Here is an 18629-nt window from a genome sequence, read left to right as displayed (position 1 = left end):
TGAGTCAGCCTTCCAAAACTTCAAAGCTTCCTGTGCTTCCCCCACCTGCCCCCTGATCACACTGTGCTTCCCCGCCCTGGCTCTGCCCTTTCTGCCTGTGCTCTCCCTATCACAGCCATGATCACTTCTGGGCTGTCACTATCTGATGACATGTTTGTGAGCCCTGTGAGGCCAGGGCCCAGAACTGTCTCAGCCACTGCTACGTCTCCTGCCCCCTCAGCCCAGGGCCTTGGAGGTACTTGGCGGATGTCGAAGGAGGGCGCGCGTGACCGGTAGGCTTCTCTCCCTTCCCCCACAGTGCTACCTGTTTCACATGTACGTGGGTGTCCGAGCTGGTGGGGGCATCGGGGATGAGATTGAGGACCCGGCAGGCGACGAATACGAGCTGTACCGGGTGGTCTTCGACATCACCTTCTTCTTCTTTGTCATCGTCATCCTGCTGGCCATCATCCAGGGTCAGTGCTGGTCGTGGTTGTGCGAGTGGGGGCTCAGTGCCCAGAGGCAGACTAGCTCCTTTAAGAGTGCAGGCCCAGGATCCAGTCTGCCCGGATTCACATCCTGGCTCTGCCTCTGCCTCTTCCTACTGTGAGACTTTCGGCAAGTCGCCTCTCTGGGCCTCAGTTTCTCCATATGTAAAATGGGGCTATTAATGATACTAACCTCGCAGGGTTATGATGAAAATTAAGTCAATTCCTAGGTGTTTTACCCATAAGTGCTCAATAAATGCTAGGTATTATTAACTTCAGGAAGCAGGGTGAGATTAGGGAGAAGGAGGACGGGGGGGGGGGGGCAAGGCTCCGAGGTAGGTAGCCAGAAGAGGGAGGAGCCCGAGCTGGGTCAGAGGTTGGGCGTTGACCTGCGCCTGCCACCGCAGGTCTGATCATTGACGCTTTTGGCGAGCTCCGAGACCAACAAGAGCAAGTGAAGGAAGATATGGAGGTAGGTCAAGTCTGGGGGTGACCCAGAGGGATTATGGGAGGCTGGGAGACGAATGGGCCCGGATTCTGATGTCTCCCACCACCCACAGACCAAGTGCTTCATCTGCGGCATCGGCAGCGATTACTTCGATACGACACCACACGGGTTTGAGACCCACACTCTAGAGGAGCACAACCTGGCCAATTACATGTGAGCATAGGTCCATTGACCATTGAAGGGATGGGGGTGTGGCCGACAGCGAGGTGGGGGGGAATGGGCATTGGCCAGTTAGGTGTGGCATCCAAGTGGGTGGATTCCGAGCCAATCAGGAGAAAGGGTAGTCCTCACCTGTCTCCACTGCCCTTCCATCCCCAGGTTTTTCCTGATGTATCTGATAAATAAGGATGAGACAGAACACACGGGTCAGGTAAGGGGGTGTTAATGGGAGGACAGTGGGCAGGGACATGGAGAATTTTAATATAAGGTCAAGCAGCAGGTGGCGGTAAAAAGCTCATGTCAACATGAGCTTTTGAAGATGTGACCAATTCTTCCCCACGCCCCAATCCTAGGAGTCTTACGTCTGGAAGATGTACCAAGAGAGATGCTGGGATTTCTTCCCAGCTGGCGACTGTTTCCGCAAGCAGTACGAGGACCAGCTTAGCTGAGACACCCCCAGCTGGCCCTTCACCCCCACCTCAAGTGCCTTATACTCACAGCAAGTCCCTTAGTCCCAAACCCCGCCCCCAACGGCAGCTGGGGGACAGGTGACCATGTACTGGAGAAATAAAGTCTGTGCTACACTCCTGACATCGTTGTGCTGGATCGTTGACATTTGAGGTATGGGTGGGCATCCGGGAATTCTGCCCTCCCCTTCCCCCCTTGAAGAACAAGATGACAGCAGAGGCTGGAGCCATGTTTATTGGGAGACAAGTGCCATGTCATGATCACTAATGTATGTCCGTTGGGGAGGGGGGTGCAGGGACTGGTTCCTAACACCCCCCCCCAGAGACTCATTCCTGGATGTAGAGGTTGCTGGGGGCAGTAGGATCATCTGCTGGGCGTGTCTCCACCACCACAGGCCTGGGGAAGGAGGAGAGAAGTCAGTTCATTCATTCATTCATTCATTCACAAAGGAGTTAATAGAGGCTGTGCCAGCACAGTTCTGGACTCTTGCAGTGATGTGCAGAGACAGTCTCTGCCCTTGAGGAGGCCAAAACGAAGACCAGCATGAATCAGTGAATAACATGACTGCAAACCACTCATGTAACGGAACACATTGCATGGAAACCTGTCCCAAAGGGCTGGCCAGCGTGCCCCGAGGAATAGCGGGTGGAGCCCGAAAGAGGCTCAGGAGGGAGGGAACTTGGTGAAAAGTCAGGGAAAGGTGTTCTGGACAGAGAGAACAGCCTATGCAAAGGCTTTGAGGTGGGGGGAGAGCTTGGGGCTTGGCTGCAGAAGTCAAAGTCTTGTGCGCTGTGGCCAGGATGGGGTATTTATCTTGTGGCCAGGATTTGGTATTTAACGGGAGAGTTTAAATGGGGAGAGTGACACAATCGGATTTAGATTTTAAAAGACCGCTCTGGCATGTCAAAAGGCTGCAAGAGATCCTTGAAGGGGCTCTCACTGGCTAAATCTGGGAGTTCTCGTGCCTCGAAATTAATAATCATGATACTAATATAGATGGTAACCCACAGAATAAAATGGAAATCCAGGAGACTGTGCTGAAACACACACACACATACACACATACGTGGTAGAGAAAGGACCGTTTCCCCCACAGTAGCATGCCAACTAATGAGTGCAGAAATAGGAAATCACCACTGGGTAACTATCCTAAAAATACATTCAGGCAAAAATCAATAATAGATACTAAAAGCCGTGAGTAAAAGTCTGATAGAAACAGTATAACTACACAGTCTCAGCAAATCACCGCAAAAGATACTTTTTTTTTAGCACAAAAGTAACTTATAGTGGAGAAACCGGACTCACCCCACCTTCCCCAAATGCTCAAAGATGGCATGACCAGTCTTGGGACAAACTGACATTATATGATGGACTGACGACCCGCCGTCACTTCTGCGGTACCCCTGCCCCCGCAATGCTTAACCTGGAAACCCCAAACCCAACTGAGGGACATTCTGGAAAACAACCTTCCTGTACTCTTCGAAAGTATCAAGGTCACGAAAAACGAAGAAAAGCTGAAGAACTGTTCCAGGCTAAAGACTAAAGAAACACCACTCTTAAATGCAACCCATCATTTTGAATTGTCTCCAGGACCAGAAAAAAAAAAAAAAGTATTATTTTTTGGTTATAAAGAGTATCATTGGGCTAACCGGTGAGACCGGGTATGTGGATTAGAAGGTAGCGATGTCTTCCTGTTATTTTCTTGATTTTGACAGCTGCAGTGTGGTCTGTAAGAATATGTCTTTGCTTGGACTTGGGAAACAGTTCACACCCAAATAGAAAAAAATGACACATATACAAAAGAGGATAAAATATACGTGATAAAAACAAAGCACACACACACACACACACACACACACACACACAAAGAAAAACAGAAACAAAAACGAACCAAAAAGTTAACATCTGAGGAACTGGATGAATGAAGGGAGGGGATACAAGAATTTTTAAATTTCTTTTTGCAACTTCTCTGTGAGTCTAAAGTTATGTCAAACTAAAAAGTGAAAATTAAAATTAAAAAAATAAAAATGTCCCCTTGGCTGCTGTGTGGGGAATAAGGCACAGAGATAGAAGCAGGGAGACCAAGAGAGAGAATGTCCAGGCCAAAGATACAGGTGGCTAGAGAGACCTCAAGACACCTCTCCAAATTGGAAGCCCCCCTCCCCAGTTCCGTGTTCCCCTTCCTTAAGTCCATACCTGGGGGAGCCAAGAAGACGGAAGGTGAGGGTGGGGTCTCTTAGCTCCTGCAGCAGCTGGGGGAAAAGTGTGTGTTTCAGTATCTAGAAGACTCTCCCCCTTTCCCTTAAAGGGAACGGGGGTGGGGGAGAGGTCTCTAAACTTTTAGTCTTAGATCCAGAAGTAATTCTAGTTAACCAGCTGTGTGACCATTCACCAGCTGTGTGACCCCCCCAAGCAAGTTCCTTTTCCTCTCTGTGCCTCAGATTACTTACCTGTGAAGTCACAGGACCTTCCTCATATGTGATGGTGAAGATTCAATACAAACACGTATGGGCAGCATCTGACACATCTATGAGCTAAGGACCATTTTTCACCCCATTTTCCAGATGGGGAAAGTAATGCATAGGAATGTTAAGTCATTTGCTTGAGGCCAATCAGCTGGTTCCAACCCAGCCCGTCTGTTCATGTTCTTAACCACCCACATCTCTCTCTAGTGACCCCCATTTTATAGTTGGAGACTGAGGTTCAGAGAGAGTAGACTCTCTCACACAAGATCCCCCAGTGGCCTGGAATGAGCTCTAGACCCAAGAGACCCTGGGGTATAGAAGGGGACCTGGCTGAACTGAGACTGGAGGAAGCTTCTAGTCAGGGCTTCCCACCCTGACTCAATTCTCCTGATCCATCTGATGAACTGGATGCCTGATGGGGAAGGAGCGGAGTTGTGGGCATTGGGATGAAGCTTACCTGGTCTGAGCCTGGAGCCCACACCTGCACTCCATGCTTCCAAAAGGCCTGGAGCCGGCCCCCGACCATAGCTGGGAGACAAGCAGTGCCTGTTACGCTTGGGTATCACTGAGCCTCCATTCTGGACTGGGGGCCCTCCCATCCCTGCACGTACCCACGGCCTCTACTGCTTCAGTCATAGGGATCTCTGGAGTTCGAAGTCCCCGGACTGGGTCTCCCTCCGGAGTCACCAGTTTCAGAGACCCTGGAAGAGGGTAGAGAGAGGGCTATAAGAGTGAGGCTCAGAAGGATGCTGAGAGACTGTACAATAAATTCACTGAGAAGCAAAGCAGGACAAGGGCAAGGCCCGGAGGGGCTCAGCATTTCTGGGAAGCACAGGGTCTGTGAAGCTGAGATCCAGGAACAGTGGAGAAAGGCTGGGAGGAGGGTCCTTACCGTCCATCAACACCATCACCTTGTCTTCCTCTACCTGGGTCACCTGCACCGGTCCCCTGTGCTCTGTTTGACAGGCAGAGGTTCAAAGACCAACTCCCCCTGCTTCTGCCTTCCTCCGCTAGGCACCCTCTCCATTCCCAAGCTAAACCCCGCCCATCACAGCGGTCCCGACGGGTCCTCAATCTCACCGGCTGTATGCATCCACCTCTCTCCCCTCGCCCCAGCTGCAATCCCTTTCCCAGTCACCCCAGTTACATCGCAGGCTAAGCACAGCCCAGCCGCCCAGCCCACCCCCTCCCAGCAGCCCCACCCACCTGTGCTCATCTCGCCCAGCCAGCAGGAGAGCGCGCCGAAGCGCACGGTGTGGAAGAGCACCGAGTTCGCCGGCCGCCCCGGGCTCACGCCGATGCAGACGGCGGGCAGCTCGGAGCCCGGCCCGGTCAGAAGCGCGAACACTGGAAGGGGCGTCGGTAGCGGGAACAGCACCTGCTGCAGGCCGCACAGGGAGGGGCGGGCTCAGAGTCGTGGGGCGGGGCCTGAGAGGGGAGGGGCCTGGGAGGAGAGCCTGCAGGGAGCTTCCCAAGTATATTTCCTGGGCCCTCGGTTTTGGGGGATGGCACCTAGAAACTTCAGGGGCTAAGGCACCCGAGGCGTGAGGTGATGCCTCCTTAGAAATGGGTGGATGTGGCTCAAAGCTGGCGTGCCTTGTTTGGAGCGTGCCGCCTTAATGACACCGAGGCGGGGTCCCCGGAGGGGCGTGACCTCACAGGCAGCAAAGTCTCCTTAGAGTCAAAGGATCTGAGTGGGGTCCCCTTAGAGACCCGAGGAATGGGGCATAGGGCCTGAAGGATAATTAGGCTGGAGTGAGAGGCGGAGCTTAAGGATCCGGAAGCTCTCAGAAGGGGGAGCCTCTGGCGCCGACCACAGGTGGGCGGGGCCTCGGGGGAGATTGGAGCGGGGCCTCGGGTAGAAGCCGGGCTTCATGAAACTCTCAGCAGAAGCGTAACAAGTGGAAGGCCCTAGCATGCAACCTCGCAGAGTCCCCAGCCTCGACAGCCCCCCTACCCGGACCAGCAGGAACTTGTTCATGGGCTGGTACCACTGAAGCAGGACCACGGACGTCTCCAGTGCGCCGCACAGGAACGGGCCCCCCGAGTTCGCACCCTCCGCTGTGGGAGATGGGTAAGGATGGGTTAGGGTCAATCTTCCCCCCCCGCCACCGCCCCCCCCCCCACCAAAGGGCACACAACTTCCCCGGGCTGTTGACAGCCTGCCTCAACAATGTAACCCCCTTGGGTAGATGCAGTCCCCGCCCCGCCACGCCCCCTTTCCTCACGTTCCCCCCACCCTACCCCGTCAGGATTCTCTCTCACCCACGCAGCAAGCCCGGCACCCTTTGGTGTCCTGGATCTTGGTGGAGACCATATTCTTCCTGCAGGAGAAAGCAGGTGTAAATGCGGAGGGACGGCAGGAAGGGGGGACTGCGGGGGGCCTGTGGCGCCACTGGGGGCTGGTACCTTGCCAGTAGCCGGTGGGGGCTCATGTGAGCGATGGGGCTTCCCGCTCTGGTCTCCTTGCGCTCCAGCAGGCCCAGGATGCTATGAGAATACAGGTGGGGGGTCTTTCCTACAGCGTATGTGTGTGTAAGGGGAAGCAGGCAGTTAACGGACACCAGACACAGCCACCTTTCTCTGTCCCTTCTCTTGGCCCTATCCCTTTGAAACTCCCAAGGCTTCAAGTCTCAAACACTTTTATTTCTTCATTTTCCACTCCACATATTGTAAATGTCCACCTTAGGCCAGGTCCTGTGCTTGGCTCTGGTGAACAGTGGTGAGGAAAAGGAGTATGTTCCCTACCCTCCCGTGCTGGTAGCCGCAGGAGAAACTGTGGACACTGAGCCAGCCAGGTGAAGGTGCACACGCTACTAAATTGAAGAAGAAACCGATCTAGAAATTCTCTTGAAGTCTGTCATCACAGATGTGATATTAACTAACTCATGAAGCCTATTTGGCTTGGTGTTTCCCCGTCAATTAGAAATTCTTTTACGCAAAAGGTTTATAAGACAGTAACACAAAATTGTACCCTCTATCTACTCCCTCGTTCTATTTCACAAAAGTGTGGGATAAGTTCCAACTGTCATCTAAACGTCAAAGAAATGTAAAGGCTTACTGTAGACCTTACCTCAAAACTGACTTGAGGTGGGACTACTGTAAACCCCATTTTATGGGTAGGGAAACTGAGGCCCAGGGAGCAAGTCCCACAGTGAAAAAGTGGCTGAGATTTTTAACTGCGGGCTCTGTGAAGGGGGAGCCTATGTTTTTGTTTGTTTATTTTGTTTTCAGCTGTGCCCATCTACCTCCCAACCCCCTCTCGACCCCTTAACTTCTGACCCCACTCCCCCCACCTGACCCACAGCCAGACCTGAGAGGGACATGAGGACATTGTTGATGGAGTACACCCAGGTAGTCCGGCTAGGAAAGAGCTGCAGAGAACGAGGCAGATGGCTCCCATAAGACTCCAGCAACCCCCAACTCCAGCCCCTGCCCTCGGTCCCCCAGCTGCTGTCCTCACCATCTCCAGTGTGGCCTCCTGATCATTCCGGTTCAAGATGAAAATGCCTTCCTCTGCCCCCAGGAGCAGGTGCTGGTCTGTGGGGACAGACACAAGGACACTGGAACCTGCCTCATCCTGGGGGGGCCTCCCAGACCCTGACCTGATCCCAAACACTGCTAGTCCGTCCTCCAGCCCTGATGCTCAATTCTCTCTTACTCCCAGCCTCTGTCTCCCCAAATCTGAACTCAAACCCTGACCCAGTGCCAGCTCAAGCTGGTCTCATTCTTATCTACCTCTCAAGGCTGGACCTGCAAATCCTGACCCCTGTCCCCTCAACTTTGACCCCAACATGAGTCATGCTTCCCCACATAGCCTCCAAAGTTCCATCCTTCTCTTCCCCAGTCCTGACCCCCAAATGCTAATCTTGTCTCAACACTGATCCTCAAACTCAGGCCCCCTGAAATGTGGCTTTTTCTGTCCAGTGTGTCCCCCTCAAACTCTAACTCTATTTTTTTTTTTAAATAAGTTTTAGTCATTTTTTAAAAAAGATTTTAAGTAATCTCTACACCTAACATGGGGTTTGACTTTACAATTCTGAGATCAAGGGTTGCCTACTCCCCCGACTGAGCCAGCCAGATGCCCCTAATGCTGGGTCTTTAACATTTACCCCTCACTGACCTTGTCTCCACATCTCTCATTCCCAAATCCTTTCCCTTTCTGCCTACATTCCCATCCCCCAAACTTCCGACTCCAAAATGCAGACCCCAGCCTCTGTACCGTTAACCTCCAGCTGAGGGTAAAGGGTCCAACTTATACCCCAAACTGACCATTCTGTTATATCTGATATTCCTGGACCCTAAACTCTTACTTTCCTAATTTTCACCCATAAATTCATTTTCACTCTACCCGTATTTGATCCCCAACCCCCAACTGTAACCCTGGGCTCTGGTCCTGCCTCGGTTCTGCCCCTCCCCATCCTATTAAGACCCTCCCCAGGGGGCGCCTGGGTGGCTCAGTCAGTTAAGCTTCTGACTCTTGATTTCAGCTCAGGTCGTGATCTCACAGTTTGTGACTTTGAGCCCTGAATCGGGCTCTCTGCTGTCAGCACAGGGCCCCCTTCAGAACCTCTGTCTCACTCTCTCTCTCTCTCTCTCTTTCTCTCTCTCTCTGCTCTTCCCCCATTCTTGCATGTGCGCGCTCTCTCAAAAATAAATATTAAAAAAAAAGACCCTCCCCCACCCCTGCCTCTGTGCCTCCATTAAGGGCCCTCCCCATCCCCCTTCCTTTCCGTGACGCTCCTGAGTGCCCACCCTTGGTGGAGGGGTGTATCCAGGCAGCCGTGCTGTGGATCCGGAGGGGGCAGCCATTGAACAACTTCACGAGAAGGGCACATCCCTAGGCGGGCCACGGGGGCAGAGCAGCAGATCCAACAAAAGGAAGGAGGGGACACGAATGTGCAGGGGTTAAGACTCTGACGCAAGAGCACCAGCATTCAAATCCTGCCTCTGCCTCCTCAAAGGTTTATGACCTTGGCAAGCTATGTATCCCTCTCTGCCTCCGTCTCCCCATCTGTGACATGCGAGACGATGTCACAGCCTGTGATACCAAGCTCTATCTGTGAAGGTTTACACCATGTGTAAACATGAGATCGGGGTCTGGCACAAAGGCACCACTCAACAAATGTCACCTAGCGTCATTGTTACTCTTCCTGTCCCCACACACCATCCCACCCCTAGGCACCCCCAGGCATCTAGAGGCGTGAGTCCTCAACACAGCTGGTCTCACCTTTCTCTTCATCTTTTCCTTCTTGGGGGGCAACAATGGGGGCTGACCAGGGTCCCGGGGGGTTGGGTTCCAGAGTGAGGGTTCTGAGACAGGGTGGGGGAAAATCAGTCCCCAAAGCACCCCCCTCCCCTGCCCAACCCATACCCCCTGCCCACCTCCTGCCCCAGCCTGCCCCGTTACCTGAATGGGCAGTTAGGTGGGGGCTTCGGGTGGCTGGGGGAGGCCCGAGATGGGGGGTGCGTGGGGGAGGCCCACTGGCACACCGGACCAGCACCCCGGGGCTCAGTTGCCCATCATCCCCAGTGCCCCCGGGACCCTCATCTGATGAAGAACGGAACTTGGGCTATGGAGATGGAGAAGACGTGTGGGGAAATACATTAGATCCCAGCCCTGCCTCTGCCACAACTGACATTGTTCATGGCTCTGAGCCCTCAATGTCCCACTACCATTCCAGGCATCAACCCTGACGCCCACAACCCACTCCATCAACTAAAGAGTTAATGCCAGGGGCGGCTGGGTGGCTCATCAGTTAAGCTTCCCACTTTGGCTCAGGTCATGATCTCCAGGTCCCAGGTCATAGTCTCCAGGTCCCATCAGTTTGAGCCTTACATTGGACTCTGGGCTGACAGTTCAGAGCCTGCTTTGGATTCCGTGTCTCCCTCTCTATCTGCCCCTCCCCCGCTCGCTCGCGCACTCTCTCTCAAAAATGAATAAACATTAAAAAGAAAAACAAAAACCACAACTAAAGGGCTAATGCCAGATAGCTTAGTCCTGGGACCAGTGTCCCTCTGGCTAAATACTTTGAATTCCCATCCTGAGGTTCAAGGACGCTCCTTCCTGACTACAGTGTGTTCATCATCCTGGTCTCCCAGACTTCAAGGGACCTAGCGCCCCAGACTCCAGCCTTAGAGTGCCCAGTATCCCAGCCTCTAGGGACCCTGGCCTCCTGGTCCCCAGCCCCCAGCCTCAGCCCCCCGCCCCCGGCCCCCAGCTCCGTTGGCCCAAGGCCCTACCTTGGGAGGCAGTGGAGGAGGTATGTCATCTGCAGGGGTGGGGCTGGAACACAAAGATTGGGGAAGCAGGCACAGGTGTCGGTAACAAGGACTGGGGGCAGATGGGAGTGGTTTGGGACTGGAGGTCTGAGAACAAGAGGGTGGGGGTGACTCGGTCTGGGCTGGAGCTGATTATTATGGCTGTTAGCATAGCCGTGAGGATACTGGCAACCACAACACCGGCTATCAAGTGGGGACAACGCGTCAAGCCTGAATCTTCACAGCCACCTCGTGATGCAGATCATATGAGCTCCTGGGGGCCAGGTTCTCACTTGGTGCTGGGCTCTGCCCATGAGCCCACTGCAGAGGAGATGCATAGAACGGATGGGTGGGCGAGAGGCGGACCCAGGCCTGGGGGCTGGGCTGACTGCAGGCACGGAGGTTGGGGTCTGGTGTTGAGGGAAATTTCCAGGGGGGAAGATGCGGGTGAAGGCTGGGCTTTGAGGGTTAGGGCTGTGGCGGAAAGTCTGGGGCCAGAGCAACATCTGGGAGCTGAGGGCTGGAAGCCCGGGGCTCAGCGCGGGTGCGGCCGGAGGAGGAAGGAGAGTGGGGGCGGAGGCCGGGGTCCGGATGGAAGGGACGAGGTGGCTGTAGGAAGGCGAGGGTGGGTGAGGGCCAGTGGGGCTGGGGGCCACGCCTCTCTTACATGTCCACGTCGTCGTAGTCATCGTCTGACTCTGACGGCTGCCTCCTGAGGAGTGACAGGCGTGACCCTCAGGCGGCTCCCTCACATACCCCAGCCCCCTCCCCTCCACACCGAGGGTCCCTGACCTAGGGCTGCTGCTCCTGAAGTCTCCAGGGGGCTGTAAGTGGGCCTGTGGGATAGTAAAGGGTCAGCAGTGCCTGGCGGAAGGGGAGGGCATCTGAGGTGAGCGGGGGGAGGCACCTCACCGTGTGGGCCGTGGGTCTGGACTCCATTCCTCTGAGCTTCCGGAACTGCATGTGCCGCCCTGGAAGGGAGGAGGGTAACACGGTGAGCTGAGGAGATGGATCTGAGAAAAGGGTAGAATTTGGGGGGTTGAGGTCAGGATCTTAGGACTGGCGCTGTCCCTTGGTCGGGTGGGGAAAATCTTGGTTTACAGGATCTCATTTGGGGGCCAGGGTTTGGGACCAGAGAGATGGGGCTCAAAGTTATCCAGTGCTTGCTTTCAGCTTCCACTTGGGTCGTGGGGATCGGACAGAGATTTCTGAGGGCTCTTGGGGGGGGAGTCCTTGTGTTATGGGAAGTCTCATGGAGTCTCTACAGCCATTTTGTAGCTCAGCTGGTGATGAGGTTTTCTGGGGTCTCTTGCGGGGTCAGATAGTGATAAGGGTCTCTGAGGGTCTGTGTGGAAATGACGAGGGTCTCCGGGGTCTATCATGAGATCAGGTGGTGGCGATGAGGGTCTCTGGCAGGATCACAGAGGGTAGAATGGTTCTCTTGGATCCGTTATCGGGTCAAGTAACCCCAAGCTTAAGGCGTCTCTACTTACGACAGCAATCAGCATCTGGGATCCCTAGAGAGCTGGATCGGTGAGTGGACCTGATCCTCCGGGGGACGGCAGGGGGCACCTGGGCAGAGTGGCAGCTGCATCAGGACCGTGGCCCTCCCCCAGACACCCCTACCACCCTGCGAGCCCAGCCAGGAGCCTCTGGCTCTCCCATAGCCCTCTGTGCCCCCAGCCCTGTGCCCAGCTCCCCATCCCTCCTCCCCCTTTTCCTTCTAAGAGAGGCCTCAGGAAAGCACTCCAGGCCCGGGGCCCAGCCTAAGCAAAGGCTGGGAGGTTCCAAGGCTTTTGTCAGCCGGGGCGCCCTCACCTCAGGCTCCTCATCTTCGATCTCGACAACGGGGGTCCCCTTCCCTGGATTCCTCAGTTTGTCAAGAAGATCTAGGATCAGGCTTCTATTTAGCCTGGGCTGGGACACCAGTTGATGCTGGAGAGGGGGAGGACGGTGTCAGCAGACGGAAGGCTGGTATTGGGGAGAGGCTGGGACACGGGCTCAAGAACCTAAGGTAATCGGGGGGGGGCAACTGAGGAAGAAGGCAGGGAACTCTGGGAAACTGAGGCTGGGGGATTTTGAGGGGTTAGAAAGGATTAGAAGAGTCTAGGGTTCCCAGCAGGGGCCCTTGGAGAATCCCACAGGTACCTTAGCGGGGGAAAGGGCTCCCTCTTGAATTCCAGAGTATACCCAGGACTGGGTCTGGAGCCCCTTGGGAATCTGTGAGTTTTAGCAACTCAGGGTATCTTGGCAAAAGGTCTAGGGTACATTTTGGAGAGTTTTGGAGAGGTCCTGGGGAATTCTGGGGGTGAGTTTGGGAAGGGCTTTTCAGGCAAGGGAGGGGAAGTTTACACTGAGCATCTTGGTGGCACCGGGTCGTTTCTTGGGGTTCTTAGTGAGGGTGACTTTGACAAAGTTGTGGAAGGCAGCCGACCTTAGGAGGAAGAAGTTCTGGGGTGAGGAGACCAGAGACTCTCCCATCAGACCATGGTTTCTGGCTCTGCCCTCCCTGGCCCTCCCTCACCCTCTCCCCTCTCCTACCATTTGCCTTTTTCTTTTAGCCTGGGGGGCTGGTAACCACTCTTCGACATGAGGAAGAGAACTCTGGAAGAGTAAGGAGAGGACACGGTGTTCAGACTCTCAATGACTCGAGGGGTCCCCAAAAGCACGGAGGTCACCAGGGAGCAAAGCAAGGGACAGAACAAGAACAAGGTTTAGGTTTTACAGTGCACTGGGATGTCCCTTCCAGGGGACTCTGCTGATCACAGGACAGAACTACCGCAGTTATGAAGAGAGGCTCGGGGAATCCCTGCTGCGGGGGTGGAGGGCTGAAGGGGGTGGAGCCCTCCCGGTGTGGAGGGTTGAAGGAAAGGCTTTCTGGGTTGAGAGGCTCCTTGGGGGTCTGAGATGGAGCTCGGAGGAAGGGGTGTGCCCTGTAGGGGGCCTTGGTGTGGGGCAGCAGGCTGGGGGATGGCACTCAGGGTCAGGGCGGGGCAGGGCCTCTGGGCCCAGGGGGACTTGCCTACCTGAGAGGGTGCACGTCAAAGAGCGGTGGCTGTAGCTCGGCCAGTTCAATGGCAGTGATGCCCAGGGACCAGACGTCACACAGCTCGTTATAACCCCCCTTCAGGGCCACGGCTGCCACTTCTGGAGCCATCCTGGGGGCAGAGACCCTCAGAAAGCCAGCGGTGACACAAGGTGGGGAAGGGGAATACTCCTTGGTATGGGGGTGGGTGCGGGAGAGAGACAGAGAAGGAGAATGGGGCATGGAGAGAACCAGATGCAGAAAGAAACATCAAGGTGAAGAGACAAACAGAAATAGAGACACAAAAAAATCAAGACAGAAGGATCAGAATAAAAACCAATACAAAGAGGGGCGCCTGGGTGGCTCAGTCGGCTAAGCGACCGACTTCAGCTCAGGTCATGATCTCACGGTTCACGGGTCTGGGTTCGAGCCCCGCGTCTGGCTCTGCGCTGACAGCTCAGAGCCTGGAGCCTGCTTCTGATCCTGTGTCTCCCTTCCTCTCTGCCTCTCCCCTGCTCATGCTTTCTCTCTTTCTCCCTCTCTCAAAAGTAAATAAAAACATTTTTAAAAATTAATACCAAGAGACCTAAGTAAATGTAAAACTCGAGAGACAGCCAAAAAGAAAACAGAATGTTCAACAGAAAAAGGCAGAGGCAGGGAAAGGGGCCGGGAAGGAGATTCCCAGTGATCCAGGTGAGGAAAACCACTGCCCCCACTCCATCCCCAGCTACCCGCCAGGCATCCCTCACCAGTAGGGCGTCCCAATGAAAGAGAGGCGTCGGGCCAGTGTTGCCCCAATCTGGGCCGAGATACCAAAGTCAGCTGGAGGCAGAGAGAGACATGGTGACTTGGGGTCCCCTATCCCCTTGGTCCCCAGCCAGACTCCCCCCAACCCCCACCAATCACACTCACCCAGTCTGACCTCCCCAGCGTCATTGATGAGGATGTTGGCTCCCTGGGGGGGGGGGGAAGGAGGGAAATTAGAGGCTGTCAGAGACACCCCCCCCAACCCATACTGCCTCCATCCCCTGGCCCTTCCCAACTGCCCAGCTCAACACCACCCTGAGCCCGCCAAACACCACTTCCGTCTCCTGGGCCCCCCACCCACCAAGGCCACTTTTCTGCCCCTAGACTACCTTGATGTCCCGGTGTATCTTCTTCTGTGAGTGCAGATAGGCAAGTCCCTGGGAAGAGAGTGGACATGGGGGCTGTGAGTGTCCGGAGGCTGGAGCAGGGCCCAACCCAACCCAGGCCCACCAGACTTCTCCTCACCTGGAGCACTTCCCGGCAGACATAGCTAATCTGGAGCTCTGACAGGGGGCCTGTCACTGCAAACATCACACCCGTGGCGTTGGGTGGGAACCAGGAAACGTGGGAGCCCCTGGCCCCCACCCACACTGGCTGAGATGATGCCACGTGGGGAGGGAAAGCGTGTAGGATAAGTGGGAGGGGGAGACGGAGGGACGTCCCCGGGCAACGCAGGGAACATGAGGCTGGAGGGAGACAGATTCATTAAACAGATATTTACTGTGTCTACTGGGTACCAGGCACTGTGTTGGGGTACTGGGGAGACAGCTGTGGACAAGAGCCAGACATCCCTGCCCTTGTGGTGAGAACATTCCGGGGAGACAACAAACAAACAAGATGAGTAAAGCATAGCACATGAGATGCTAATAAATCGTAAGAAAAAAAAAAAAATAAAGCAAGAAAGAACAACAGGAAATATGTGTGGGAAGGGGTATGACATTTTACAGGGTGGTCGGTGAAGTCTACTCTACTCTGAGAAGGTGACGGGGTGAAGACGTGATCAGTCCAGCTTGGAGGGGAACAGGAGAGCAGGTGCAAAGGCGTAGAGGTGGGAGAATGCCTGGTGGGTTTGGAAAGCAGCAAGTGGGTGGAGCAGAGTGGGGGAGGGAGAGAAGTGGTAGGAGGCGAAGTCTGGCAGCTTGGGTGCAGGTGGGGGGTCACACGGGGGAGCTTGGGCTTCTCTTTGGAGGGAAATGAAAGCCCAGAGGGGGCTCTGAGCAGGGGGTGATGTGACTTTGCAAAATGAGGAAAGGCAGAGGGACACAGACACACACACACACACACACACACACACACACACACACACAGAATGAGACAGAGAAACAGAAAGACAGAGAAACAGGAACAGATCCAAACTGAGATCGAAAGACATGAAGAAAGACGTTCTGAGAAACATAGAAACACAGAGGGGACAACAGGGAGACAACAGACAGAGAGAAGTGGTCGGAGACCAGGTTCAGCGGACTGGCCGTGTGGGCCACTTCCTCTCTGAGGGTCTCGGTTTCCCCCCTCCTTGATGACTTCTTAATGAATTTCTTCCTTTGCTAACATTTAAGATCTTGGCTTCAAAGGAGACAGAAAGATGACCAACGACAGTGGTGGCCATCAGAAATTGAGAGGCGATCAGAGACCCACCCCCCCGCTACCCTCAAGTTTTCCAAAAGAGTGCAATGCAGGTTGAGAGAGAGAATCAGGAATTCAGTCACTCAGCCAACGAAAACGTGGACCATACTATGGGCCAAAAATGCAGAAATATTCAACCACCGCCACAGACACATTGGTGAGAAAATGCAGACGGGGGAAGATGGGAGGGGAAAGCAGAGGGGATCACTGCATGCAGAAGGACTGGGGCTGGACTGTCATCCCTAGCACCAACCAGGCCAGGCCCCAGGCCCAGAGTGGGGCTCAGTGCGGGAAATGTGGACCAGAAAGACAGTCCCAGGAGACACAACCCCAGAGACACAGGAGGGATGGGCGGGGCGGGGCGGGGGGGGGGGACGAACCCCCTTGCCCTTCCTCTCACCTTGGTAGATGTCCTGGAGAGAACCAGCCCCACAGAATTCCATGCATATCCAGAACTTCTGCAGCCTACGACAATTCAGGAGTAATAATAACGGCAGGAATAAGTCATTATCGTAGGACAGCCTGGCTCACTGTCTGTTTTGTTCCAATTCAACAAAAACTTTAACGTAACAGCTGTCATCCACCTCGCCCACCAGAGTGAGATCATTCCACTTCCATTTTACAGGTGGGCAAGTTGAGGCTCTGAGAGAAAATGTATGTTCAGGGTCAACAGGACTCAAACCCACATCTTTGGACTCCTAACCCCGGAGGACTCCTAACTCTGCTGTCCCATGCTAACCCAGGAGACAGGGCAGATATCTCCCAGGTTGCACAGGTTAAGGGGGGGATAGAGGGGCCCAGGGTGTCAGGTCTAGGGGACAGAGGTCATCACTAGGACATCAGGGATATTAATTTAGGGGTCAGGGGATTTAGGGAATTAAAGGAGCAGAGAGTGGAACCGGGGGACCTGGAAGGCAGGATGATGAAAGATTCGTTTTAAGGGGCCTTGTTTTCAAGTTTGGTTACTATGAAGGGACCACTGTTGGGGATTCCCGCTCAGAAATGGGCGTCCTGAATTGCAGAGCACATTGGAGAATGCTCTGGTCAGAAAAGTGGGACTTCAGACTGGGGATCAAGTTGAGGGGGCAGTTTAAAAACAGGGGTCCAGGATTGGAGGTCAGGAATGGGGATTCCAGGCTAGGGGCCGGGGAGGGGGGTCCCAGGGCAGGTTTGAGGCTCATCACCAGAGATAACTCCCATGGTAGGCCACGATGTTGGCATGCCGGCAAGTTTTCAAGATGAGGATTTCCTTCTGAAGTGTGGAAACATCATCGTCTGTGAGGAGGGACAGGAAAGAAAAGGCCGCTGCAGGGGAGGAATATGGGGGAGGCAATACCGTGTCCCAAGAGGAGGGGAAGGGGTGTGGGGAAGGAGCTGCCGTCTCCTCTTCTCACCAGGCTCCATCTTCACCATCTTCACTGCCACCAGGTCCCCCGTCACCTTGTCTCGAGCCTTGTAAAGGGGAAGTTGGCAGTCAGGCAGGCTCCATTCGCCCGAGTTCCTTCTCAGCATCCCTGACCAAAGCCAAGGACTGGGACCCTCTCTCATCCCCTTCCCTTCTCGGGCCTCATCCCAAAGTCTCACTGGTTTGAGGGCGATGGAGAAGGAGGGGTGTCCTCACCTTGAAGACTTCTCCATAGGTGCCGCCACCGAGCCGCTGCAGCAGGTCATAGTGGTCCCGGGGATCCCTATTAAAGATGTCGGGGTCCACGAGGTCCATCCCTGGGGGCTGGAGCTGGGCCCGCGCCCAGGGGCCAGCAGGGCCTCAGGGCTGGAGTGTGGCACCTCCCTCCCTCCCCACAAGTCCTGCGTCCTGCACCCGCCTTGCTTTGCCTCCACCGGCTGTGGCCTCCCCCCTCCCCACTCTCGCTTCCTGCCCCAGCACAGGGCTGTGCCCTGCACAACGCTGTGCAGCCGGCTCCACCCCCTGTCCCCTGGGCCCTGAGAGCCTGTCGGTGAGGGGCAACTTGCTTTGGGACCCAGGGGACCCCCCCCTCGAACTCAAGGGCCCTGGGCTGAATGTAAACCAGATGCAAACTATCTTATGATCTGGGGGGGGGGTGCCCTAGCACCCCCTCCCCCGTTCTGGGCGGTGGCTAAAAACCACAGTTGAAACTGCTGAGTGCTTGAGGAGATTGAGATGGCAGGCCCGCACAGGAGCGGTCAGGCAGTGGTGCCTGCTCCCTGGCGTGCATACATATACTTAGTGGTACGCGCTTATGCACCCACGGTACGTAGACCAGTACCCATGCCTGGATACCTGTGTGAACACATGTGGATGTACTCAGAGCACATACCCCTATATATATGACACATGCTTGTGCATTCACGCCTACAGTGAGCAATCTGTACGCATATAACTCAAGACAGAACGCATGGGGCACTAGCCTTCACCGGCAAGACTGGAGCCAAAAGGCGATCGAGCGCCATCCGGCAGGGTCCAGGAGCCCTCACTCCAGCCGCTGTGGAGCAGGACATCAGCTTTGCGGGTCCCTATCCCGGGAGTTGGGGCGGAGAGTGAAGACCAAGTTCAAGGCTTGAAACTCCAAAGCTCAGGATGCTGCCTGGGGCAAAGGGGACCTCAGAGAGCACCTCCCTGGGAACTTTGGCTGTGGCCCAAACTAAGGACTGCTACGTGCACCCCGGCAGTTTTGTGACTTCACGACCGCGCGCAACACGACTCGCGGGCGCGCAGCTAGACTGCCGTCTTCCTCCTCGGGAGTTCGCGCGCACGTTCTAGGGGCTACAACGCGGTACGCGAGGCCCGGGAAAAACGTTAGCCCCGCCTCCTCGCCCCGAGAGGGCGCCTGCGTACTGAGCTAGATGAAGCCTTTTCTCTCGCGGTA

General features: G+C 55.1%; 2 protein-coding genes across 6 annotated transcripts in view; one reads left to right on the top strand and one right to left on the bottom strand.

Annotated features, from left to right (window-relative positions):
• RYR1 (ryanodine receptor 1) overlaps positions 1-1725 on the top strand; it is a 119170-nt gene extending 117445 nt beyond the window's left edge. For all 4 annotated transcript variants that reach the window (XM_045442449.1, XM_045442447.1, XM_045442450.1 and 1 more), the window contains 5 exons: positions 299-455; positions 875-939; positions 1028-1128; positions 1294-1345; positions 1488-1725. In XM_045442449.1, the coding sequence (XP_045298405.1) occupies positions 299-455; positions 875-939; positions 1028-1128; positions 1294-1345; positions 1488-1583 (471 nt within the window). In that variant the 3' untranslated portion in view covers positions 1584-1725. The remainder of the gene's footprint in view (positions 1-298; positions 456-874; positions 940-1027; positions 1129-1293; positions 1346-1487) is intronic.
• Positions 1726-1818: 93 nt separating this feature from the next.
• Positions 1819-18517, bottom strand: MAP4K1 (mitogen-activated protein kinase kinase kinase kinase 1). 2 transcript variants are annotated; one of them, XM_045442452.1, is made up of 31 exons: positions 17405-18517; positions 17178-17235; positions 16968-17058; positions 16184-16248; positions 14626-14681; positions 14490-14537; positions 14266-14308; positions 14103-14175; positions 13355-13486; positions 12870-12932; positions 12681-12762; positions 12147-12263; positions 11822-11900; positions 11241-11299; positions 11121-11164; positions 10996-11040; positions 10311-10353; positions 9478-9640; positions 9298-9380; positions 8823-8907; positions 7531-7607; positions 7381-7441; positions 6477-6585; positions 6333-6391; positions 6025-6128; positions 5274-5448; positions 4960-5022; positions 4679-4768; positions 4525-4595; positions 3799-3854; positions 1819-1998 (listed from the first exon to the last, which is right to left on the bottom strand). In XM_045442452.1, the coding sequence occupies exons 1-31, from the start codon at positions 17501-17503 to the stop codon at positions 1929-1931; spliced, it is 2463 nt and encodes an 820-aa protein (XP_045298408.1). In that variant the 5' UTR covers positions 17504-18517; the 3' UTR covers positions 1819-1928. The 2 variants fall into 2 exon arrangements, with proteins under 2 accessions (XP_045298408.1, XP_045298409.1); XM_045442453.1 differs by lacking the exon at positions 4960-5022 and having other exon boundaries at positions 17405-17660.
• Positions 18518-18629: the final 112 nt, after the last annotated feature.

The sequence above is a fragment of the Leopardus geoffroyi genome, chromosome E2 (genome assembly GCF_018350155.1).
Source record: "Leopardus geoffroyi isolate Oge1 chromosome E2, O.geoffroyi_Oge1_pat1.0, whole genome shotgun sequence".
NCBI classification, from domain to species: domain Eukaryota; kingdom Metazoa; phylum Chordata; class Mammalia; order Carnivora; family Felidae; genus Leopardus; species Leopardus geoffroyi.
Note: the sequence above shows the minus strand (reverse complement) of the source record. Positions and strands in the feature narration are given on the sequence as shown.